The 27,931-nt window shown below is 37.8% G+C and overlaps 1 protein-coding gene across 1 annotated transcript in view; it reads right to left on the bottom strand.

Annotated features, from left to right (window-relative positions):
* large1 (LARGE xylosyl- and glucuronyltransferase 1) overlaps positions 1-27,931 on the bottom strand; it is a 370,540-nt gene that overhangs the window by 178,965 nt on the left and 163,644 nt on the right. Inside the window, exons 3-4 of the mRNA XM_003220873.3 lie at positions 18,478-18,779; positions 5,015-5,097 (exon numbers count right to left, since the gene is read on the bottom strand). Of these exons, the coding sequence (XP_003220921.2) occupies positions 5,015-5,097; positions 18,478-18,779 (385 nt within the window). The remainder of the gene's footprint in view (positions 1-5,014; positions 5,098-18,477; positions 18,780-27,931) is intronic.

The raw sequence follows: 27,931 nt of genomic DNA, 5'->3' as shown, positions 1-27,931 counted from the left end.
ACACCTAAATAGAGTCTAGCTTCCCGCCGAAGCAGTTCTCTGGGAATCAGAACCGAAAGCTAACTCTGAGACCAGATGTGAGACTCCCCAAAGATTCTCACGAGAAGCAGTCTTAATTGGCCACATTCTTAGCTGCAATCCTCGCACTCCTGCGCGAAGCTGAATCCAAACTTCTCTGTTGTTTACAAAACTCCCGGCGCAAGAATACGGGAGAAGTAGGCTCTGGGCTTGTTTGACATACTTCTGGGAGACAACTTTCTTGCAGGTGCAAGGTTCCCAGATCTGCCTGGGAAAGATCTGGCTGAGAGGAATCCAGTTCAGACTGGGAAGGTAAAAAACCCAAGTTTTCATCTTCATCAGGAATTACAATGTCCTGAGCAGGACTACAAGGCCCATGGGTCATCACAGGTGGGGGTATAGACGGGGTTTAATTGTGGCTACATTCAGATAGCCATATCTCAAGCCAATAATCTAAGATATGAGACATTTCCTTGTCACCCTACTACTGTGCACTCTTCAGGCAACAGTGGCAAGATGTCAGGAAGAAAAGCTGTCTTCATCATCAGACCTGACCTGCTACTTCAAACCAAGCCTGCATGGGAACTTTGTTCTTTCCTTCAAGGCAAAAGCTAATCAAGCCAGAAAGTCTTCCAATTAACTATAGTTTTTGCCCAAATCAGGAAATTATGATGACCAAGCCAGAATATTAAAATATGGTTTGAAGTTCATAAACCACCCTAAAGGATTTGGAAGCTAGTACTGTAATGACAATTTCCCAGTCTGGTTGAAATGAGAGAGCATTCTGGTTTGATGCCTTACACTTTGAAAAGAGAACAGGAAAACAGAGGAGATATATGTCTGGACAAACAACTTGGTCAATACATTGTATCAAAAACATATGTTTGGTCTTTTCATTGGTTTTTCCAATATGGCTTAAAATATATCAAGGGAGGGTTTTGGATAAAGTGAAAGCTTCAACTGAGAATGTTGGTTCTTCCTAATAAACATTTTTATTAGAGCTTGTGGATGATGCTGATTCATACAATTCCTGCTATTTACATTCCTTATTTTGTTCTAAAATTCATATTAAGTTCTTCGTTATTACCTTACAGATTTAAACTTTAAAATATGACCCTGTCTTTGGATATAGATACTCTATTGTCAACAGCATATTTCAAGGTGACTTTGTATTGCAAGAAATAAAATCCTAAAGGTACCAAACAAAAATAGAATCTCTCCAGATAAAATGTTGTGGGAGATCACACAGTTGCTCTTGTTTTCTGAGGCTTTCAAGATAATTAATTCATACAATTCTTATCTGGCAGTAAAAGAAATGTTAAGATAAGAACAACAAAAGGCTCCCATCACTTTAAAACCTCAGGGGAGTTAAATATCAAGTATGCTAAATATTAAGAAATGCAATTAGTCGCCTAAAAATTAAAAAAGCTAATTGGGAAATAAAGATGTTTATGACATTCGTGGATAATTTTAAAGTTCCTAAACATATGAGATATAAGTGGAGACCAGCAGGTGAATTTCTTTATAAGGCATACTAAACTGAAATAACTAAGTGTAATATAGCACACACATGAACACCTCTTCCATATTGCAAATTCAGCTGGGAAAAAAACTGTCAGGGAAATAGAAAACCAAAGATATTAAATATTGTGGATACAATCCACAAAAGTCAAGGAGAAATATAGCTGAATGTCTAGCAAGTGCAACATATCTGATTAAGTAGGTAATAATAATTAGCAAGCAGGAAGTAGCACTTCAGGACTATCCCAAGTCCTGAGATGGAGATGAACCTCTTGTGATGTTACATGAGATAGGCTCTGGTTACACTATTAAGGTGATATTATAAAGGGCAACCAGTGGTGATGTCATTAAAAATAAACTAGGCAATAGGCATCATCCACAGTTACACAGAGTTTGCCATTCAAATCACACCCCCCCCCCCCCAATCTAAGTAATTACCATAGGAAACCACATATGCATGTAATTTTCAAGGCCATGTTCTTCCCCTGGGATTTCTTCATATTGCCTTGAGACCTGCAGAAGACGGTCTAGGCCAGAATCTCAAGAGTCCTGAGATGTAATTCTGTGCTAATTTCATTCACAAAGAAAGCTACAAATCATTTCAGCAATTACATATCCATTGGAATTTGGGGCTTATTCAGAGAAACTTTGCATGCACCTTTTAATACAGAAACAAACTGCAGAAAACACATTTTGTTTTCTGCACAGAAAATATTTTTTCTTGAGAGGGAAAATCCAGCACATGTGAATTTTATAATAATATGCTGCAAAGATTCTCAACAGACTAGGATTCTCCTTGTCAGGGATTTCAACATCCATAAAACACACTTTTTGCCGATTTGTGGAATATTTTTCCATTTTTCTATTGCTAAAAAGACTGTGGCCACCTGAAACATATCAAAATAGATCCAGATCTTTCAAAAACACACAGAAGTCCATCTATCCTGTTTTCCTCAAAATAAGACCTACCCTGAAAAAAAACTTATCATGATTTTTCAGCATTTCTGCTCAAAATATAAGCCCTATTTCAAAAATAAGCCCTAGATTTGGAAAAATAAGACTGCCCCTGAAAACAAGCCCTAATGCATATTTCGGAGCAAAAATTAATATAAAACCCTGTCTTATTTTGGGGGAAACAGGGTAATAAAAATGTTCTTCAATAAATATGTTACAAAAACATTCTGATAAATATAACTGGGATATACAAACAAAATGCCCAAGGTTCAGTAAACACGACACTATTATGGCAACTCCTAGTATAATATATTGTGTATGTAAAGAGCATGACACTCTGTTGAAACAGAGGTTTTCAGAAAAATAAGATATCCCCTCTCAGCATATAATAGCAGGAAAAAATGCATTATAGTGCAGAACCTCAGGGGCAAAGTAAAGCAAATGGAAATATTTGGTCAACCAAATTAACTTTGTATAATGCCTACTTTCTCTTTTTGTAATTTTGGTCTTCTTTTATTTATGAAAATTAATTTGCAAGAGTTAGGAGCGGACAGTGGGAAAATGGAGCAGAGAGTGGGAAAAATCCACTTGATTCACATGGCTCCCTTTTACATTGGTCATTCTAGATATCTAAACATACTAGCTACTTAGCTCCCTGCTGCCTTGCACAGCCTGCTAATCAGGCTGAATTACATGGTAGCTCTGTGATGTGCTCTAGTCAAGTGGGGCATGAGACCTCTCTAAACCAATTTGCACTTTAAAATCACAGTAAAGAAGATAATGTTGCCAACCCTAATGCCAGTAATTTGCAATGTTACCATCTAATTGTCTAAGCCTACATTAGGAAAACTTTTATCAATGTTTGTTTCAGCTTTGCAGTGTGACATTTCCTGCTAACTAAGATATCCTTTCCTTCAATATCATTTTCAAAGCAAGTATTATGCTGTGCACCAAGGAATTAGTTCAGTTAAGGATATAGTAAAGACATTACAAGAGCCTAAACCAATAGCTTTTTAAATGAGGAGGAGCCTTGATAAATTTCCTAATAAGCACACAAGCCATTATATCAGAAAAGCTCAAAAAAACTTGGTTTCAATAAAACAGATAATTTCATGTGGACTAGGAAAATCAGCTCAGTTTAAGCTGCTCTTTTGTGTAGCTCATGGTAACAATACCTTTAGTTGAATTTTGGAAAACTGAACGTTTACTATACAAATGTATACAATTTGATAGTTTCCCACTCTGAGGTATACAATATAAATAAGATATAACACCCAAGAAAAAAGAAATGGGAGGGCAGATTAGGTCTAGCACAGTGTTTCGCAACTTGGGGGTCAGGACCTCTGGGCGGGTCATGAGGGGGGTGTCAGAGGGGTTGCCAAAGATCATCAGAAAACAATGTTTGGCAGAGAAGGCTGGATGTAGGTTAACTATAACTCTAAAACTCAAAGTCAATGCCCACCAAGCCCTTCCAGTATTTTGTTAGTCATGGGAGTTCTGTGTGCCAAGTTTGGTTTACATTATGATTCATAACAGTAGCAAGATTAGTTATGAAGTAGCAACAAAAATAATTTTATGGTTGGGGGTCACTACAACATGAGGAACTGTATTAAGGGGTCGTAGCATGAGGAAGGCTGAGAATCACTGGTCTAGCAGATACTGCTGGTTCTTCTCTCTCTCCAAGGCCAGGGCAAGTGAGATACTTCTGGATTTAGAGAGGAAGAAGAGGCAGGAACTGTGCCTGCCTCTCTGCTTCTCCTTCTGGGACCAGGACAGGGCCAGATGGGATGGAGGGGGAGCCTTTCATCTATTAGCCAGATGAGCCAATGAATACTGACTTGAGGTTATATTTTACATCTAGTCCAATAAAGTACAGGCTTCATGTGTTTCTTTGCAGAACTTATCAATGAAACAAGCAAATGCACAGAAAAACCCAGGTACTTTTCAAATCAAGACCTCTTTCTTCTCGGCCTCATATCAGCCGGATGCCATATAAATTATATAAGAAAATCAGTGACTTTTTTCATAGGAATGCTTTATATGAAGAAAAGTCTCACAATAGGTAGACTACATGCTCGACACATTTGTGCTGGACATTTGACTCTGTGAATCATGTTGGAGTACAAATCACACTGTCCTTCACCATTAAATGTTCCAGCTAGGACTAATGGGGAGTTGCTGCACAGCAATGTGCAGCCCACCCTCAGTTTAAAGTTCATAGTGAAACTTTCATAACAGTGGCCATCACAAGATGTTGACTAGCAGGAAACAGCAAGGCTCCCTTAATCTAATATGGAGGTTAAAAAGTGAAAATGAACTTAATATAATTTTGTGGAATCTGATAACATATGATCACTGAAGATTAGGAAGTAAATTGGCTTATATTTTGTGTGATTTGTAAATGCCATCATACGTTGCAAGATTAAAATATACTAAGGACCATTTATAATGGAAAGAAGCAATATACAGTATATTTGACAATCTTTTTAAGAGAATCAGGGAACAAAACAAGAGGTTTCACCTGTGAAACAAGACTGATTTGACGAGTGTGACAACATCCCGACTTGCGTTGTATCCAGCGCAGACGATAGCCACATGGATTGTCTAAGAGAAGCAAAAGAAAATGACAAGAGAAGAAAAAATCAGTACAGTCTTTGGCTTTAAATAGAAATTAAATAGAAAAGCATACCCTTTCATTGGAACATATGCATTCATATCAAATACATTGATTTTGCATATTAAACTAACCCCTTTAGCCATAATGTAAAGTACTTTTTTTTCCAAATTAAATTTATTGTAATTTAAAGGGCATTTTATTGGAAGCAATGAGGAAGCACTTTTGTTAGTTCTGTTGTACCCACTACTTTTTGCTGACTTTCCCTGTGTTTTTGCTGGAGTTTTCCTGACTGGAGAGTGGTGAGCAGGATGTTGGGCAGCACTGAAAAGGCGAGATGGAAAAGCAGGAAGAGTAAGAGAGGATGGGAAGAGGGACAATAGATGAGAAAGGAAGTTATATTGATGGGAAGAGAGAGTGAGAGCAAAAGGAAGAGGAGGAGTTGGACTTTAGTCAGGAAAAGAAAGACAAAAATTCCAAAACAATATGCACTCAGTGGAGAGATGTCCACAACCACAATTTCCCATTGCAATACTATTAGAAAGGAAGACATGGGAAGTTAATAGAAGCAACAAGTTAATAGCAATAGATAGTAATGGCAACGACACGTTGCAGGTATAGTTCAATGTGTTGAAGAGAAAGAAAGATTTAAAAAGAGAGGAACAGGCAGGCAATATGAGGGGGAAAGGTGAAATGGGTATTATTAACAAATTTATTTTGAGGCAGAACTAGAGAAATAGTCTATTAAAATTTCAGTGCAGTGTTAATTGTTCTAAATATAGCCCACTGTCCAAATGAAGAGTAAAATGTCATTGATCTAGTTAAGAAACCATATATGCAAGTACAGTAGAGTCTCACTTATCCAAGCTAAACGGGCCGGCAGAAGCTTGGATAAGCGAATATCTTGGATAATAAGGAGGGATTAAGGAAAAGCCTATTAAACATCAAGTAAGATTATGATTTTACAAATTAAGCACCAAAGCATCATGTTAGACAACAAATTTGACAGAAAAAGTAGTTCAATACGCAGTAATGTTATGTTGTAATTACTGTATTTACGAATTTAGCACCAAAATAGCACAATATATTGAAAACATTGACTACAAAAATGGCTTGGATAATCCAGAAGCTTGGATAAGCAAGGCTTGGATAAGTGAGACTCTACTGTATGTGCATAATTATTAATTGAACAATCTTGGACTGTGGGAATATTTAATAACTTGAATATGAAAGGGAATGATCAGCAGCAACCAGGAGTGGAGAGAGAATTCCAAATAGCAGGGCTTGAAAACAGATGTCTGAAAACAGAATTCTTGAAAACAGTATGAAGGTGAGAGCAGTCTGATGGGAAGATTTCCGCAATTTCGTTCTACTTTCATTCTAAATGGCATTCCTGTTCTCTTCTTCAACTATCCTCCTTTTCAGTCATTCCAAGTATCCTATTCTTCTTCAAGGAGAAAAAATGCATCCCGAGGCAGGCAGACAAGTCCCAATAACTTCTCATTGGCTAATCACACTGGAGATCATTGGGTTAATAGTGCATTTTTGAGCAGGAAAAGAATGAACAGATCTTGTTCATAAATAGGGAAGCAACATAGGACGGTATAATTTTGAATGGGGAAGCAGCAACAGTAAATAGTCCTGAAAGGATCCATTGGTTTGTTGGTTTGTTTGGCTGCATGTTGCAAGTCAGTTTTGGTTGTGACAGAATCAGCTGTCTACAAATACATTGCCCAGGGGATGCCCGGATGTGTCACGATCCTGCGGGGAGGCTTCTCTCATGTCAAACATCTCGAGTTCTGAGGATTACCTGGGAAAGAATTCCACTGGAGCATTGTAGCACACTAAAATACTTGGGAGTTACCCTGGACCATGCTCTGACTTACAAGAAGCTTTGCCTGACTATCAAGCAAAGAGTGGGCGCTAGAAATAACATTGTAAGAAAGCTGACTGGCACAACCTGGGGATCACAACCAGACACAGTGAAGACATCTGCCCTCGCGCTTTGCTATTCTGCTTCTGAATACGCATGCCCAGTGTGGAATAAAACACTGTATGTGTCACGAGACGAAATATGAATATATGGTTTGAATGAACTGTATGGAAGGTGAATGAATGAATAAATAAATAAATAAATCACCGTGAATATATTTTAATCCTTTCCCAGATAAGGATTTTAACTCCTAATAACTCTGTTCTGAACAGATTATTTTGTCTGCAATTCCAGAAGTTTGTTGGGTAAATTTCCTCCTTTGTGAATAATAAATGCTCAGGAAATGAAAATATTCTGAAATCCACTGTGTACATTTTGGTTAAAAACTCATTTAGACAGAGATATTAATTTAGACAAAGATGTGTAAATCAGGAGGCATCTTTTGCTGTTTTAGTTACCACAGTTGCAGCCCTGCAGACATGTACCTTGGAAAAGTCCCACAGAGTAAATGTGAATAGGATCGAGATATATCCAAGTAAAATAAGGATGTGAAGAGAAGTCTATATCCCAGTACACAATTATCACTTTTGGACTATCCATATTCAGTCAGGAATTCTCTATGCTACTAGTTAAACAAAGCAAATCATTTTAATTTAGTTTTCTCTCAATAATGATTTATATTACCCAATGATTTTGATATACACAAAGCAGCAAATAATCCCATCAAGTGATGTCCTCAAAAGACTGCCAAAAAAAACCACAGAGAGAAAATGTGTCTGCTATTTCTGATTTTAATTACTTACTGAGATAATTGTCTTTTGCACTAAAGCTCATGTAAACAATAGAAGCCACTGGTTCAAATCTCATTGGGTTGCCTTGACAACACATTACCTTCACCATCATTCCTGCCTGGATCAGACCAAAGACATATGTTGCCCAGCTTCCTGTTCCCAGAATAGCTGTTAAACCTATAACCTAAACATGAAGGGGAAAATATCCTTTTTGTGTCTAATATCCTTTAACAGCATCTGTTTTTTTCAGGACTAAACTACACCTTTTCAGGCACACAGCAATGTTAAAATAAATATATATATAGGGGAATGAATTAGCCCACCCTATTGGTGGTGCTCATCATATGTGAAACCTGAAAGAGATAGCCTCCTCTAAGTAGGGAGTGTCTATGGCTGCATTTACACTGGAGAATCAGTGCAGTTTGATACCACTTTAGTTGCCATGTCTCAATTCTATGGAAACCTGGGATTTGCAGTTTGGCGCTCTCTGACAGTTAAGGCTAAAGATCTTATATGGGCTGGGCTGTGGCGCAGCATGTTAGTAGCCAGCAGCAATAAATCACCACTGACTGTGAGGTCATTGGTTCAAAGCCCAGGTTGGGTTTAAAGCTCCCGACCGTCAATAGCCTAGCTTGCTGTTGACCAAAAGCAGCCTGAAAGCAGATGTGTCTGTAAGTAGAAAATTCTGGGTACCGCTTATGCGGGGAGGCTAATTTAACTTAATGTATGACACAATAAATCTGCCTATGGTGGGTGAAAAACATGAGGAAGTGCTACTATCAAAAGGACTCGGCGTCACAGTGGATGATGAAGCGGCAGCTCCCTCTGTGGCCAAAACCGAGCATACCCTCATGAGGCCGGAAGCTGGAAAATTGTTAAATAGCCTCTGTTTGTCTATATGTTGTATGTCTAAGCTGACGAGCAAGTGTTGTCCATAGACACCTCCAAGGTCATGTGGCCAGCATGACTGCTTGGAGTATCGTTACTTTCCTGTGGTACCTATTGATCTATTCACATTTGCATGTTTTCGAACTGCTAGGTTGGCAGAAGCTAGGGCTAACAGCGGGAGCTCACCCAGCTCCCTAGATTTGAACAACCGACCTTTCGGTCAGCAAGTTCAGCAGCTCAGTGGTTTAATCCACTGCGCCACCAGGGGTTCCGTCCTTAAATTTATTTAGTGACTTTTAAAAAGCTCTCTTTTTTAGTGACTATTGTCCCCACCTCTATAGAAGAATGCACTGGGAGAAATATGCCTATTATGGAATTTAACACCCAATCATTCAATTCGGTTAGCTAAACCTCCAGTGTCAAAAGAAAGAAAACTACTCTGTCCACTCCCATTACAGTACAAATAATTTTATAAGCTTCTAGTGTGTCCTTCCCTATTGATCTTTTTTAAAAAATATATCAAAAATTGCCTATAAGAAAAGTACTTTTCTCCTCCAGCAATTACATATCATCCTTTCTGTATACTCCCAAGGGCTAACTTTTGAAATGATATAATTTGAAATTTATAGAATGACCAGAATGGTGCACTACTGACATTATTCCTAATGGAACTCCACTATAGATATGTTTTCCTTAAAAGAACTTCCAAATTTAACATGAGGCTGGCAGTTTGACTTTCAGTCTCATATCTAATAATTCTTGGTACTAATACTGATGTTACATTTTAATTTTTTTAATTTAACACATGCTCCCAATAATTCTTTGGACAGTCACAGTTAATTGCATACCAACTTTTGGTTAGCAGACTTGGAATCATAAAATCATAGAATAATAAGAGTTGGAAGAGACCACATGGGCCGCCTAGTCCAACCCCCTGCCATGCAGGAAAAGCACAAAGTACCTCTGACAGACATTTCCAAAGACGTTTTAGAAATGAAAATGCCAACCTTTTCCAAATACTTGTTAATTCTCAATCTCTCCAAAGGTTTGTTACATTATAGAAATCACTTTGTGGAAGCCTTCCTGAGTTTTCCTCAACAAAGTTTATTATATTTTTCCCAAAATGTTATCTGGGATGGAATTTAGGGCAATAGCTGAATAATCCTGATTCCCTCAGATCCAGTTTTTTAAACACTTGTTACTTATTTGCTTCAAATCTTTTGAAAAGGAGGGTATTTTAATTAAAATAAAATCACATTCATTCATATTTATATTATCAATGGGACTCAAATAATTTCACACTTGAATTGTTTTTGAACTACTGGATAAATATTTAGTTGCTCCAATAACTTTTAAATGTATAATTAATCAATTAGTTTCAAAATATTATCTTCTATCAACTTTATTTATCAAAGCACTTCACACTCCGCCCTTAAAAGCAATGCTTCAGGTGTAGTTCTCCTTCCATCAACTTTTCCAGTACAGATTTCAGTACTCGTAGACCTCTCTAGTGGTTATGGCTGAGGTATTTTTAGTATAGTACTTCACCTCTAAGGAAGTTATTTAAAGTCAGCTGCATGGATGAAAAAAAGGCTCTGCATTACAAAACCATACTGTTGAAAGACATTCAATTGTTCAAATATATCATTTTGTTATTTTTATTCAATTATTTGATATAGGGATACAACTGAAAAACAAAGAAGGACTGTTAACATTGAACCATTTACTTTATGTCCCCAAATATAGACAGGGAGAATAGAAATGATCTTGACTCAAACATGAACATTGATTTAAGTCAGTGATAACTGGTTCTTCCAGATATTTTGGATCGTAGCTCCTCACCATTATCTATGCTAGCTAGGACAAACTGGAGTTGCCGACTACAAACCATCAGTAGGGATGTACTCTGTAATATACCGTGTTTCCCCAAAAATAAGACAGTGTCTTATATTAATTTTTGCTCCCAAAGATGCGCTAGGTCTTATTTACAGGGAATGTCTTATTTTTCCATGAAGAAGAATTCACATTTATTGTTGAACAAAAAAAATCAACATTTATTATATACTGTACAGTAATTGTTGTTATAACCAGACAAACTGTGAATCCTATCAAGAATTTCTTGTTACTACCATTATTTCCATGTACAACAATCTATGGTACGTACATTTACCGATCCTGCTTGCTCTGGTATTCTGTTTTTGGCGGGCATGCTTCCAAACAAAAACTTTGCTATGTTTTACTTTTGGGGGAGGCCTTATATTTAGCAATTCAGCAAAACCTCTACTAGGTCTTATTTTCAGTGGATGTCTTATTTTCAGGGAAACAGGGTATATGAAAATGGCTCTATGCTTCCAACAATGAGGAGGAACTGGCAATTCTAGCTTCTAGCTAGCTATGTGTCCAGTTTCAGTAGATTAAAATTATTTGATTGAATACACTGGGTTTGACAAAGTGTTCCTATTAGGGGAGCTGGGCCAAACAAGGCAGAGGACTAAAAATACGGAGAAAAGAGGATTAAAAAGTAAATTAAGGTATTTTAGTGATTAGATTTTCACTGTTATTCAAGAACTATATAACATACCATCAGAGGAAACTTTAAGAGCTTTAAGATCAGCTGGGGAGGTTCTGCTCTCTGTCCCAACCTATTCACAAATGCGATTGGTTGGTTCTCAGTGGTGGCCCCTCGACTATGGAACTCCCTCCCCAGTGACATCAGGCAGGACCCATTCCTTCTGGGTTTTAGAAAAAAACTGAAGACCTGGTTTTTTACACAGGCATGTGGTGAATAGGAAACTATGGAATGAAGCTTCAACAGCTTGAATAATGGACTATGGACTTTGGAAAATGATTTGGACATGAGATCATGGCTCAGTATTTTATATGGTTTTAATCTGTTAATTGATTTATATGTGTTTATATGCTTATATGTTTAGATTGTTTACATTTTGATGAGATGTGTTTTATTGTTTAACTGTGTAGCAGTGAATTTTTGCCGGATTTGTAAGCTGCCTTGAGTCTCCTGTGGGGTTGAGAAAGGTGGGGTAAAAATGAAGTAAATAAATAATAATAAATAACATTAGTTCAAACAGTGATTTAAATCTCAGTTTATGCTTGTGATCTGAATTAAGATTTGAATTACCTCAATTTCAAATTTTCAATCATTGCATTATGAATGCAGCCAAGATAGCTTGAGCTTAAGCTATCACAATGAGAAACAAAATGAACAAAGATTCTACAATCAGTTTTATAAATCATCAAGATATCAGAGTGTGACCATCATCATCTAACATAATTACTGAAAATGTCTATGAAAAACACAAAAGGCTCACTTTTCCATGTACTAAACTGAAAACATCCACTGAGGCCCCACCATCGTTTACTTGCAAGGGCAAGGCAGCAGAGCCTCAATTGAGAAAAGACTCTGGTGAAGGAGTTGGGTTCAGAATCCAGGCCGAATGGTCCAGTTTACTGACTAAGGTTGTTTTGTTTCTGGAAATTTATGCAATACTTTCAAATTCCTTGCAATAACAATGTAGTTTGGACTGTTAAACATGGTAAAAATAGGAATTATTACGACATGACATAAACACCATTGTATTCTCTCTGCCACCCCACCTGGCTTCAAGTAAGTGGGTCAAATCTGGGAATGGATATGAAGGTGAGATGGTAGAGGTTCTGAGTCTTCCTTGGAGGCTCATCCAATTGCTGGTAATCGAACAGGGGCATTTTTTTAAATACAAGTGCATTATCCAATTTATTGCAGAATCTTAATTATTACTCAATATTATTATTCATTTATTCCTGCCTAGAGTAGCATCATACAACCGTTCTCTTGATTGTTCTTTTTTGGTCTTAAATCTCGCCTTCCTCAAGGAAAAGGCAGCTCAAACAATCTAGCTACGGCAAATAGACCATGCTATGGAAGAGGGAGAGACTGGCAGACTCTCATGTAAACACATAGCTGGCATTTTCAGTAATAGAATAAATGATGAGAACCCTGAAGGCAAATCTGATAATAGGGATGTTTAAATTAAGGTTACATTCTGTCAGAGAATTCCATTTTTAAGAGGAGTGATTTCACTATCAAAACACTGTGGTTAAGAGATAGGTCTAGGGCAAGCCAAATGAAGCTTCATGTTTTACATAACCATGGCCTTTGGCATAGAGATAATTCCTTGCAGAGCAAGTAATTTTATTGGCAAAAATCATTATAATCTAGAAGGTAATCTAGTCACTGTTTTTAGCAGCTACTCCTTTGTACAAAATTGGTAGTATCAACGCAAACTGTTAGATTTTAGAAATTCAGCCTACTAAAATTAAGAAAAGGCATATGAAAGATGAAACAAAGTTTATTAATTTACAGGCTTTCTTTTCTTTTAGTAAATAAATTACTCTTACCCCACCCACCTTGCAAATAATAAAACCACCAAACTCAAATTTTAGATGAAAGACAAACTCATATTCAAACTAGGAATAAAACTAAACATTACAAGAAATGCTTGACTGCTAAAATAAGGGTATCCTAAATGTAGGTCAATGAAACCAAGAAGGATTAGCATTAATTACTCCGTCACTGGAGAAGATTTGCACAGATAGATAGGCAAGGTCATGATTTTCCAAATTCTGGGTGATTGGGTCTGATTGCACACCTGTAAAATAGAGGTAATACTTCAAATATTTGGTTCTCTGAAAGAAGAAGAAGAAAAAAATCAAACATGCTGCTGTATCTGATTACAAGAGCTTTTGCATATTGTGATTTTTTTTTTCTTTGCAGGACTTCTTGTGAAAAAAATTCTACAAAATGAAGCTTTTTACATAAAAATCTGCCTGTTGCACAAAATACAATTTTATGCACAAAATCAATTTTTCCTCAAATATAAAAAATACCATGGCAGACCATTTTTAAAATCAATGTCTAAGACTTTTTTTTTGTGAAGGACATTTCTACTGCAATTCCAGTATAATCTGCCAGTGAGTATCAAACTGGAATTAGAATATGTCGTGTTGTTAGCTTCTTTAGAAACTTATTTAGAAACTTTGGTACCATGGCTTGTAAAACATCTGAATGAAATATTAGAAAAAACAACTGAATTGAGAAAAAACAATCCTTGGCTTGTTTTTGCAGTTATCCATGCTGACACAGGAGAGCACACAGACTTAGAAGGGACAAAATAGGTGAGAATTTGGGAGAGATACATTATTTGCTTGGTCATTTGCAAGACCATTTTGGGCTAAAGCAGCCAACATAAAACATGGCTTAGTGTGATGTGCAAAGAGTGCAACATTTAAAGTACAATGAATAAATTGATTAATATTTCCATGTTTGAGTAGTAGCTAAAGCACTACTCGGTGTGGGTTTGGATTGGCTACCTCATGTTTTCTATCCCTTTTCTTTCATAATATCTGCTTTCAGATTTCAGTATTAATGTCAAAATACATATGATTTTACATAGGATTTCTGCTACAATAGATCAGTAGAGACAAATACCACTTAAGTAAAAGACACATTAAACATTAAATAACCAAAAAGATGTAAACATAAACTGATCTGAGAATCTGCTATTACAACACATCCAATGAAGTGGTTATAAACCAGTATAAAAAAGGACTAAGCATGTTCTAATCGACTTGGCATCATCACTTGCAAACCAACCAATAGGCAGTGCTGCTTTTAGTGATCAAATGCTTCTCTGAGTAATGATGTCACAGAGGCATTGTTAGAACAAGCAAGAATGGAAACTATACATACTGAAACATCTATTTCTGACTGTAGGTGTGCAAAGAATTTAATACACGTCCTTGAATTTTTTGGCTTGCTGTCTTCTCTCTTGATTGCTGTGGGGAAAATGTTAATTGGATTCATTTATATTAATCCAAGAAATTGATAACTTTACCAAAGAAAAAAAATAAGCATGCATTACATCAGCAAGTTCCTTCATCTCTTGCAGCAAAGGATTCTTTTTTTCTTGTGTTCTAGTTCTTACAAGGTTTCTGATTAAACTCTAAAAAAATTAATTTGGGCCCATGAAAATCTGAAAAACCACTTGGGCATCATAAAATAATGGAAGAAGTAACCCAACTGTTTTTTGGTAAAAGGGATTCTTCTTGTGGGCCCACTTTCTGTTTCTTTCTTTAGCCTCCCTGTTCCCCTCTTGAGACACCAGCATTTTTAGTTTATTGAACCCACATTTTGACTTATTCTTGCTATTTCTTCCCTTCATGACATGATGGCAGTGGAATGATATTTGTGACCAATCCTAGTTTAATTTATTTGGTTTCTTAGTTGCTATCTATGTGTAGCTCTCTGCTTCATCCCTGAGGACATTTTGACATGGTTTCTTGATGTAAATAATTAACCTGTTCAGAAATAGTGGATTACTTCTGCCCTGTGAGTATATGCATGAAACTTGATCATGCTCCACACACCTCATTCTATCTGTGTCCTTTAAATCATTGGCTGCAAGGCAATTCCGTTTTTGAAGGTGTAATGGAGCAAGTTTAACTATAACATCTTTTTGGCCTCATGAATCAACTCACTCCTCCAGGTCCAGCATGGGATGAAGGCTACTATTCCACTTGGGCATCATAAAATAATGGAAGAAGTAACCCAACTGTTTTTTGGTAAAAGGGATTCTTCGTAGTCTCTGCAAAAATCGCACCTGTGTTAGTTTCCTGCACCTATGCAGTCAGCTTGGAATCCTCTGGAAAACTCTTTAAGATGTAGGGCTGCAACCCCACCCACACTCCCCAGGATATATAGCCAGAGGGAAGGGCTTTAGCCTCAGTTCCTTTCGTCGGTGAAAGTGGCAGCTTTGGAATCTAATTCTCTATTACATACAAACTATATATTGATTTGGACTGTTAAAACGACTACTCCTTGCCTACTTCTCTTCTGTGTTTACTACTTGGTAATTGACTTGGACCGGCTCTGACTACACTTTATGACCTGTGTGTAACTACTACTCTACAGGCCAGTAATGTCTCCAACTATGTTTAAAAAGTGTTTGTCTTGTGACGAAAAGACAGTCATAGTAAACGCTTGTTGAGTTTGGGTGAGGAACGTGGTGGCCTCTTGTGCTATTTGTTCTACTTTTACTACCCAAGTCCAGAAAAGCAGGAAACCTGGCTTCAAGCTCTGCTCTGTGAGTAGGCACTCCTCCCCTCCGAACTTTCCCAGTGATGCACGGTGTCAGAGATGCCGGCTCCCTTGACCACTTCTTCTGCTATTGACTTACCTTCACTGGGGGGGCCTCATCCCCACATGGGAAGGGGATGGCATGCCCTAAAGCCTCCCAGGCAGAGGTAGCAGGAGCAGCAACAAGGCCTGGGAAGGGGAAATGCTTCAAGAAGGTGAAAGGGGTGAGAACCACACGGGCCTCCACCCTGCTCACAGTGCACCAACATGGCTCCTCCCTAGCGTTTTTACTGCTGGTGGAGGGTGCCGCTGCACAATAGTTTGGGCTGCCTTTGACACTGCCATGGGGCTCAGGCGCCATGGCATTCCCTCCCTTGTAGGAATAGCAGCCCCCTCTGGAGGAAGGGAGGTATTTGACCACATGAACGCTTGAGAACTGGCCATGGCTGCATACAAGGGATGGAGGAAACCTCCCTGATGATGCCAGCTGCTGCTGCACTCCTTCACTCAAGAGCCCCCTTCTCGGGAGTGCTCAGTGTCAAGGCAAACTTCGCAGAGGGGCTACCACTTGAGGTCCCCAGACTGTTCCCCTCCAACCCATGCACAGCCCTCTCGATATAGAAGCCCTTCAAGAGACTCCCTCAGCTATATGGGATCACCCCCCTGGCCTAGGCCACATAAGACAGGCCTTCCCTTGTTTTATAGGGAAAGAGACTATTCCCCTCACTTTCCTATCCCAGACTACCGGGATGATTGGCATGGTTACAGGTAAGCAACCATTCCATTCCATGGTGATAGTGTCATGGGGTAGGACTTTACTTGAGGGGAAAATGAAGAAAAACACTTAATGTATTTTGTAAGAAATAAAATAGAGCGCATCCCATTTTGGCAGAGTAACAACACTAAAGAGAGATGGCTCAGACACATCTAGACATATCTGATAAAGAAGTGGAGTTCCTGTCAAAATTGTTCAATTCCGTGATGTTCCATTAGAGTCTTTGTATCAGAACAAAACTCACTTGTATGATTCACAGAGACTATGAAGAGGAACACTTGGTTTTGGAACCCAGCAGTTCTAACAAATATGACCCTGCAGACATTTACAATACAATCCTATGCATGTTTTTACTAAATGCAATGAGGCTCATGCCTAGCTAAGTATACACACTGCATGACTGCAGTATTAGCATTACTATCTGGCAGAATCTAATTTTATTTTCTGTCAAAGAAAAATCACAAACAGAGTCAGAGCTAAAATTGTTGAGCGATTTCCTTTCAGTTGCAAGATTCTGTTGATTGGTTGGAATTGTTTCCTTCTGGGGGGGGAAATATTCTGGCCAGCTGCTCCAATCTACACTGCAAATTTGGGAACTGAGCTCCCCAACTGCTGCCGGAAACCATTTCCAGAGCTTGCTGATACTATTGTTTATTGATTTATACTTGGCTTATTCTGTTAAGTGTCCTCAGAGAATGTAGATTTCTTCTGCTCAAGAGAAGCATCCCCCTGTTTTCTTTTTTAACTGAATAATTATAGAGAATAAAAGCAGAACTACAAATGAAAATACTGAATACTTCTTGAAAGAAATTACGGAATGGAGATGAGTAGTTAAAGATTCAACCCTCAGTGAAACCAAGTGGGTATTTTAAAAATGTAGATGGCTAAAACATTACCGTTTTTCAAAACATACTTTAGTCAATAGGAAAATGTGTACCACTCATATCCTTCACACAAAGCTGTGAAGAAGTGCTGAGGAAACCATGCTTTTCCAAATGCTGAAGAACTATTACTACAATTTCTCATCAATGATAATGTATGAAGTGGTAGCATAACAATATCTGAGCTACCCTTTAAAATCATGTTTTTTCCATAGCATTATGTACAAATTTTATTAATCCATGAAAAAAAACTAAAGCTCCTTAATGCCACATTCATTTCCTATCTGTATTTAACGATAATTTCATACCTCTTTGTTCCAATTCTGCATAGCTTCGTATTTCCAATACTAAACTGTATATAAGCAAGCATTATCCCCACTGATACTGCTTCCTTGTACAAAAAGCAGGATACTTAGCATTTGTTATCTACTGTGGTTTGGTTCCAAGACCGTCCCTCACATACTCAAATCCATGGTGTCCCTTATATAATATGCCAAAATCAAGGTTTACTTTTGGAGATTAAATAAAACTATTTTCAAGCTGTGGGTACAGAATCTGCGGCTATGGAAGAACGACTGAATTATGCAATAAATCTATAAACACATTTGACAATAGATAATGTTTGGAGAATCACCCTCATAAACTCTTTCGATTCTTCATAGGTCCCACTAAACACTTGTCTTCCCATAGGTGTAGTAGCTTGCACTGTGCAATCTCAATGACTGTCTCTTTATCTCTCCATTTCATTTCCTAGTTTCAGCCACTGCTGAAAAAGTCAACTGTTTAAACTGAAACTCCCAGAATGCTCCAAGTAGCATCACAAATGGGAATCCTTGAAGATGTAATCTTTAAAAAGAATAAATTTTCTACACTCTGGTCACAATGAGTCACTGCACGAACAGTCAGACCTCAAACCACAAACTGATATACTTCAGAAGTATGGCCTAAGATGGATTTATCTGCCTACCTCACATTTTTCCACTGCTGGCTGTTGTCCGCACTCAGAGCTGTTCCCTGCCACAATGCCGGCCCGCAGGTTCTCACTGTCCCCTGTCCCTTCCTCCATGGAGTAGGTTTTGGAGTGATTGCCTCGTCGATGGGACAGGCCTCGGTTCTGCACCATACTGAGCTGCTTGCGAAGTGCCCGGTTTTCCTCCTCCACTTCCCGCATGCGGACCTCCAGGCTCTCTCTTTCACGTTGACTTGTGGCTGTGTAACGAGGGCTGTGGGGCTGGGATTCAATTGGAGACAATGACACTGGCTTTCCATCTGTAGTACAACAACAAAAATGACACAACAGATGTTAACTGAAAGAACATTTCAAGTTTAAATTCCAGAAAAACAAACTTTTTGCTACTGCTTTTTGAGTGACTGAAATATGCACAAGATGTATATGTGATTATTGTGGTTTCCTCCCAACTCTCTTCAGAAAGAAGTTAATTCAATTCCTGCTATTTTTAACTCTAGTTCGCAACACTCTGATGACATAAACAGGACCCAAACATCATTTTGGTGCTACTAAAGGAACTATGAAAAAAGTGTGGTTTAATTCTGAAATTATTGTTCCATGTTCTACAAAAATGCATCCTTTTGCTACTTTTACTGAATATCAATACTAAGTGTAAAAGTCCTGTGGGTTTGCTAATTACTTTAGAATGCTTTCATCTTTAGTAAAAAAATAATAATCATCAATATCACATTTAAAAATTCTGATGGAACAATATGGTTACACATATTTGCGTAATTCATTATAAAACCTTATATTCCTGGTATTATTCAAGCAAAAAAACTTGTGAATTAGCCACTCAAACTCAACATTCTTTTTCAGCTTCAAAGCCAATAGACAAGATGGCCAGATTACTTAACCATTCTAAAAGACTTGCCATTTTTGATGAATGATAACTAGCTGAAACTTCTTTCAGCTACTTTTAAAACCATTAGCAGTGGACTAAAAATCCATAGCGCCATGCTCACTTCCCTGAAAATTAGTTTCAGATGCTTATTCTAATTCTCATTTAATAATATAATTGAAGGTGATTCATATTCTTTTCCAAAAGTACAGGTAGAGATTTTTTTTTTCTAGCTGCAACATTTTACAAAGAAAATTCCAAGAAGTTCTGTGGTCCAGTTCTGAAATAGATACTTAGAAATTTCTTCCAGTTTCCCTGGTTCATATATTTTAGGTGTGTGCAGAATGTAAAAGCTAATGTCCATGATTCTTTGGAACTGTGACATGAATATCCAGATGTCATTCTCAAACTTTACAGTGAAAGTAGAGTGAATATGATAGCTATCTAAGGACAGGAGTTGTTGTTGGGGTCATGAAATAAATCTGCTTTTTTGGATTTTTCTCTAGCAACTTAGCTAAAAATGGAGCTTTGTTAGTCTAGAGCCAGATTGAAACTAGATGAGCTCCCAGTCAACTTAGGACCTCTTCACATGGGCTTTTCGGCAGTGCTGTCCCCCCCCCCCCACTTTTGCTACAGAGCCTGCCAACTCCCATCACACACATTTAAAATACTTCCGGGGTGGCTCCATAGAGGAAATGGGGGGGAAACCCTACTACTGCCAAAAAATTGCCAGCAGTACATGACAGGAGGATCTCCATCTTTCCATAAGGAAAGATAGGTCAAGCTGGCTTAAAGAGGCTTCCCCCCATGTGATTAGGTAGGGGGGAAGCCGGGATGGTTCAAGATGTGGACAACAGGTCCACACTCCCCCAGGCCACCAGGATTGCTGCAATCCACGCGCGACAAGCTCCTTAGAGTAGCCACAGGAAGAATGGTGATAAATTCAGAATTGATTTGATACTTGTAGAAAATGCTTGGCTAGCTGACCTTGCACAGGGCCTTGAAAATCAGCAGCAACAGCAATGTCTGATTCCATTACTTTATGCTGCTTCACTTCACCCTAAATACATCTTTTTTTTTTGCCTATGCACAAGGATCTCTGAGATATATAGTCCTTAATACATCAGACAATTTCAAATATCACTCTCTTTACTTTAACTTCACAAGCATGCTCTTTGTATTACAGTCAAAGATCTGAGGCTGGGACTAGACCAGATGTCTAGAATAATATTTAAGACTACTCTAACACCTGGTTTTGATTGATTGGCATCAACAAGTCTCACCAGGTCCAGACAACAGATACATGATTTCAAAGAAATACATTTCTATAAATGCCTTCATACAAGATCTACAATTTACCCCCAAATAATATTCCTCCAAATAATGAAGTTTGCAACCTGAACAAGCCCTCACTTTGTTGAAAATGTACCTTCTCCTCCCTCGGGTATGAAGATAGAAAGATCCCTGAGAAGAAAGAAATCATATGGGAAGGGTAAGACTTTGTGAAAAGGCCCATATCAGTCTTTTAAAAAGTTATGAAGGAATATTAGTGTAGTTCTTGTTGGGTAATAATAACCTTCTAGTCACAAGAAAGTTGCTCCTCTCTAGCTCACATAGGACAGATATTCTGTTAAATTTGGCTAAAATTGTAATCTCTGGCTCAGTCTTTCTACTAGATTTTTTTCACTGTACAGTAGTTCTAAGAAGTCCCCAGTTTGCCCAGTTTCAAGTTTACAGTTCACTGTCTTTGTTCATCCAACAAACTCTCACTCCCAGTGTGAAGTTTATTTAATCAGAAGGCATGCAGCTGGATGAGATTTCCACTGCTCCATTAGCTTTCTCCATTTTAGAGTTGAACTGCTTGGGAAGTGCAACTCCTATTGTTTTCTATTAAAAAATAGTACTCAAATATACCAGACTGTTAAAAGCATCAATTTTATTTTTGAAATGCAAACTGCAAAAATGTTGATGACACATTTGGACTCATGTAGAATTGCCCATCACATACATGTACACAAACACACATACCATACAGGTGACTGTAACACACGTTTTAGGAAATGCCACTTATAGATGTTTTGCTTTCCTCAGATTCAACTGAAGAGCATTTAGTCTACCTATTAAAAGACTTATCACTTTCAAGTTCTAGTCACTCCAGAGGAATAATCACAAACTAATTCTAACATGTAATTAAAGGCATGTTTTTGCTGAAGAGTTATATAAGGGAAGGATGGGGCATTTACAGATTGCAATCTGTTCCAGCATTTTGGTTTGTTTATTATCACAAGTTTTAGTGTCTTGTTATTTTACTTCTGGTTTTTTGGGTACCTGTCCATACTGAGCAAGTTTTACAACTGATACAGCATGCAAGGGAGAGATTATCAATGCTCAGGAGAGGATCTGTAAACTATTATCCATAAATAACTAGCTGAGATATGCAATTACATCAAATGGACCCAGAGGAGGGCAGATGCATTGCCTGTTCCACGTGTATGACTGCCCATGAGGATTTAGAAAGAAGAATCCAATCTTCCCCCCAAAATTGACAGAGCAAGCCAGTTTTTATCGCTCTGTGTTTGTTAGAGTGAGTGTGTGACTGCGCATGTAAAAGAGCACTGTAACTACTGCATATAAAAATCAACATGGTGAAGTGGTTTGAGCACTGGACACAGCTCTGGAGACCAGGGTTCAGTTCACTGTCAACCATGGAAAATCACTCTCTGCAGTTCTATTTAGACAGGATAGTGGATTTTAAATTTAGATACAAGGCTTGTAAATATGATCTCTGACTTTAAAATATTCTTTAACCTTTCTACAACTTCTAAAACCCATAAGTGCTGCTGAGTTGCAATTCTCATTATCCCCAGTTCACATGGTGGATAATCAAAAGTGATGGAAGTTGTCGTTCAATAACACCCGGAGACCCGAACTGGGTAAAAACTAAAGCGCATTGATTACTGTGCAAAAAACATTGTAGTTGTTCCTCTGTATCCATGAATTCAATGGCCTTTTGAAGGGAACCATAAGGCTGATGTGGCTCTCAATGAAAACAAAATTGACACCTCTACCTTAGGGTCACCATAAATCCAAAATGGTGTATTGCAAAGGTATGAGAGGGGGAAAGATAATTCACTCTTACTATTACAATAGTTTCTTCTCAAACTGAGTAGTCCAAAACCAAATGGAAAATCTGAAGCAAAGCTTTTCATAGCATGTTGGAAAACATTTTGTTCCATGACAACGCTCAGAACTTCCCACTCATGTCCTTTCCAGAAAGGTTGCATTGCTTCCCTGTCTGCCCTCCCTTGCCATATTATAGTTAATGTTCAGCTATACTCAACTATTCTAAGGAACATTCATTATACCACAGACTCAAAAAAACAAACCCATTGGTTTTTCCCATATATTCCTATTTAGCTCACCTATATTTTCATATTTATGATAAAAACATGAACATTGATAATAAACAATGATCATATGAAGAAAAGTAGAATACAGGCAAAATGGTGTGTAAGATAGGAAAATATTGCTCCTACATTTAGTACTAAATCTAGAGTTCTGGTCAAAGAGTGTGGACTGCCCTGGTTGCAAAGGATTTCTAAATTCACTTCCACCACTAGCATTCGAAAAACAAAATAACATGAAATGATAGAGAAAAGGAATATTTCCAAAATATTTCATAGTTCTATGCTATTGTTCCCTATCCTGTTAACATAATGTCTTAGAGCTCACCCATCATGTATTGACTTAATGTCTTATATACAGGTGTAATTTCACCAGTGTCATTGCCAAACATTTTAAAACTTATTCACAGCTGTTAGAACTATAGTAATTTGTGGGAATGTGTCACACAACTGGTGATGAAAGTGCTGCTCTAAATACACTACTAAAATACCCCTGGCGTTATTACCCTTACCATTTCCACAGGTAGTGGGAAAAGAGGCCGTGCTAAAGAGAACAGTGCAACTAATATGCCACTCCTATGTCAGTCAGGTTTTTGCTGAGGGGCCAGACTAAATGTACCAAACATCTACTATGAGTAATGCAGAATGACATTGGAGAAGGATCTTTCAGAGATAGTGGAACCATGACTAATAATTGTCAATAGAGTAAAAAAAGGGAAACCCTTCTGAGTATCTTTACCATAAAGAAGCCTCTGGTAACCCAAAAATTAAACAAAATGACACTCCCAGATTGGAAGGCACTCAAAAAGCTAATGGGGTAAGGCAAAGGGCAACCACAATTAGCGCTATGGCTAATGATGTGCTGACACATATTATAGCAACATGAAATGTGAGGAGCATGAATCAGGGAAATAAAACAAGAAATGGAACATTGCAATACTTGGGATGAGTGAGCAAAAGTGGGCAATAAAGGGAACAATATGGTCAGAACCTTGAATGCAACTGTTCAATGATTTCTGCACACACACACAAAGAACTACTTCAATAATAAGACCAGAGAAATAGACTATGACAACAAAAAAGAACAAAAGAACTCTTCCACAAGAGCTAAGAAATCCAAGGAAAATTTAGGGATGCTATATGGCCAGCATGGGAACACATTACATAACCAAGTGGAAATAAAAACGATGGAAACAACATGCTGAAAAACTACCATATATAAACGAGATGAAGAGATGACATATTAATGCAAGGAAAAACCATATCAAGAGGAACCTACAATTTTAAAAAGTGCAATGGAAGCTGCACTCCGAGTACTTGAGAGAAAGAAATTACCAGCAAGGAAAAAGGTCAGATCTTGCAAACATGAAATCTAGCTACTATTCCTCTAAAGAAAAAAAAAGTTTCTGCACACATATTTGCATTTATTTCTTTAGGTACTATATGTATATTGCATTCAAATGCAACCAAAACAAGTAATAAAAATGTTACATCAATCTTATTATCACTTTTTCTATATATTAAACATTTCCAATTCCCCCCTCTCCCCCCACACACACAAAGGGGGAAGATGGAAAAGTTAGGTAAAAAGGGGGGAGGATGGGTATAGTGGAGTTTTGTTAGTAAATTAAATCTTTATCAGTAGCTAATATGTCACAGAGGAGGGGGGAGAAGTTGAGGGGACAGGGGAAGAGGCAATATACCAAGTTATAATTGTTACATCTATTTTTTCATCTCTATTACATAAATTACTTAAAGTGTTTAACGTTCCATATATCCTCTATAACAAAGAGAGGAGTGATATTGTCAATTAATGTTAAGCCCAGTAGTTATATCTCCTTATATCTTCTTGTATTATCTCATGTTCTTCTTTTCTTCTCTTCCAGCTTTTCTTCATTAAAAGTTTATCTCAATTATTCTTGTCAGATTATTTCTTTTAAATCTTTATCTAATTTTAATTATTGCCTAAGAAATCTAAAATTTTAACTTCATCTGATAGCAAGTTAGTATTGTGTAGACAAAAATTTACTATGCATCACTGTCATTGCCATTCTTTCCCCCCTGAACACTACACAAAGCTTATGTATTTCTATGAAAGCATTCCTAATAATAGAATCATATAGTTGGAAGAGACCTCTTGGGCCTCCCAAGAAGCAGGAAAATCACATTCAAAGCACCCCAGACAGATGGCCATCCAGCCTCTGTTTAAAAGCCTTCAAAGAAGGAGCCTCCACCACAGTGTGCAGCAGAGAGTTCCACTGCTGAACAGCTCTCACAGTTAGGAAGTTCAGGTGGAATCTCCTTTCTTATAATTTGAAACGATTGTTCTGTGTCCTGGTCCTAATCTATTGAAGGGGTGTTAACTCATCCAAAATCTCTTAAGTGTGGAGTAGATAAGTAATACAAAATTCTGTATTTCTATGCAAACATTCCAAATCTCATTAAAGGGTGCTAATCCATATATTGTCCAAAGTTTCTTAAATGTGGGGTAGATAGGTAATGCGGAATGTAAATATAGGGTAGTAATAATATTTTTGGTCATCAAATCCTGTTGTAGCCATCTTCTTTTAAATCTTTATTAATGCTGTATAGAGTTTCCACTCTTCTTGAAGTTTTTGTCAAACACACTTGTGGTCTAGCCAAAGAATCCCAAAATTATACTTTTATTGTCATCCATTTTTATGGGATCTCCCAGTTGCCAGCTAAAAATTGAGTCTCTTACACACACAGCCTTTATTGGCATACAACAACAAAATCACAACACAGGTATATATAACAAATGGAAGTCACAGACAAAAAGAAAACATATGTAAAAGTTACTAATCTCAAGGATAAAATTTGCAACAGTCTCACAAACGAATGTATTGGAATTGTTCAGAAGATATGTAATTTTATAATTCTCTTGTAACTGAGAACACTGAAAAAATTGAATTCCTGTATTTCACCTGTATATTATCATATTTGGGGCAAATAAACAAAGAATGATGAAATGTTCCAACAGAGAATTGAGTCTCTTAAGTTCCTCTTGACAAATGTTTTAACCACATCTCTAGGGACTTTATTCCCTGTACCACATTCAGAATTTATCCGAAAAGTCTGATCTGTCTGTCAGTTTCAATTCCTGGGTTCTAGGCCCTTCTACAAAGATTCAGATCTGCGTTTTTTTTTCAAGTTTTGTGCGTCCTCAGGAATGCCACCTGATCTAAGTGGGAACCTCTTTTGTAGCCAGTCCAACTGTTGTAGTAGTATACTTTCTTTAAAAACTTTTGTTGAAAGATGTTGTAATTGTTCCCTTTTTGGTTGATGCTGGTCTTGTGCGTCTTCAATTCCATCTACCCTTATTTCCACTTTGCTCGATTCTTTCATCACCTTCCTTTGCATTATCTTCAACTGATCCAGTTTATAAACTAGATTTTACAATTTGGTATCTACTATTTCGACCCTGTTCAAGATGTCATCCAGTCTATCCAGTCCTTTATTCACTCTATCCACAGATTCAATCAGAGCCCCAACCCGTAGCATCATGGACTGTTCACTCTTGTTCCTTTAACTGTCATCATTTTCAAATCTGTTCTTCTAGTTCTTCTAATGAAGGACCCTTCCACACTGTCCTATATCTCAGGATATGCTTTAAACTGGAATATATGAGTCTCTACTGCCAGATAATCTGGGATAAACAGATAATCTGGGATCAGTTCCTGGGATATAGGTGCAATGTGGAAGGGCCCAAAGTATTTGAAACACTATGAGACTTGCCCGTTATATGTCACCTTCTGATGTCTCTCTGTTGACTATCACTGTCTGTTGAGAACAGGCTTTCTTTTACTTTTTAAACAGAATTGAATGTTGTTTTGAATTAATGTACTTTTTTCAAGGTCAAATTTTCGGGAAGCCTTTACTCCCTTTTCTTTTAGTATGACAACTTGCAATCACTACTGAATGATATTTCTAAGTTGTTAATTACTTTAAGTGAAGATACTACACTTTACATTTTCCTGTGAAAGCTTCTTTCTCACATTCTCCTACAAAGATTCTCCTCCTTTCTCTTCTTTTTTCTTATTATATTTGTTAATTAGGCTTCAGAACTCATCTGTTTTATTAAGTATATATTTTCTTTTTCTGTCTTTTAATGTCTTTGTTTTGAAGGCATAGATCATTAAATCTTTCAGTTCATGTACTTGCCATTAATGGTGTGATCCGAGGTTCAATTAATTCTTCTCCTCCTCTTCTCTTCTCCCCTCCTCCTTCAACATTTGAGACTTAAGTTTCCTTGTCTTTCTGTTTTTTAAATTCTATTTAACTCCAAGGGTATGGAAAACACAAAAACAAAGTAAAAACAGTTGAATTGGTCGGTGCTGTTAGCTGATTTATGTATCGTGTCAGAAGCAAACTGAGGGTACAAGTTGTAATATATTTGAAAACAGAAACAAAGTTTAAAAAACTTGTCATTATACTAAATGTCCTTTGACCAGTATCTAGCCACTTGGAGTGCATCTGATGTTGCTATAAGAAGGTCCTCCATTGTGCATGTGGCAGGGCTCAGACTGCATTGTAGTAGGTGGTCTTCTCCACACTCACATGTCGTGGACTCCACTTTGTAGCCACATTTCTTAAGGTTGGCTCTGCATCTTGTGGTGCCAGAGCACAGTCTGTTCAGTGCCTTCCAAATTGCCCAGTCTTCTGTGTGCCCAGGAGGGAGTCTCTCATCCGGCATCAGCCACTGATTGAGGTTCTGAGTTTTAGCCTGCCGCTTTTGGACTCTCACTTGCTGGGGTGTTCCTGCGGGTATCTCTGCAGATCTTAGAAAACTATTTCTTGATTTAAGCCGTTGGCATGCTGGCTGATATCCGAACAGGGGATGGGCCGGTGATGTCAATGCTTTGGTCCTATCATTGCTGGCTGCTACTTTGCAGCAGATGTCAGGTGGTGCAATGTTAGATGATGAAAAGCAGCTGAAGTCCAATCGTGTGTGCCATTCATCTCTTGCCCAGTGATGCTGCCTTTTGGAAATGCTGTATCCTTGCACGCTCTCCATAAGGGAATTTTGTGGGTTTTTCGGCCTCTCCTGAGCTGTTGCCACTTTTGAAGGAGTTTGGACCTCACCCGTGGCCATTTATTTAAGCCTAGGTAATATTCCTGAACCTTGAAGGGCCTCACCCTGGAAGAT

This window comes from Anolis carolinensis, chromosome 5 (assembly GCF_035594765.1).
Source record: "Anolis carolinensis isolate JA03-04 chromosome 5, rAnoCar3.1.pri, whole genome shotgun sequence".
In the NCBI taxonomy this organism is placed as follows: Eukaryota; Metazoa; Chordata; class Lepidosauria; order Squamata; family Dactyloidae; genus Anolis; species Anolis carolinensis.
Note: the sequence above shows the minus strand (reverse complement) of the source record. Positions and strands in the feature narration are given on the sequence as shown.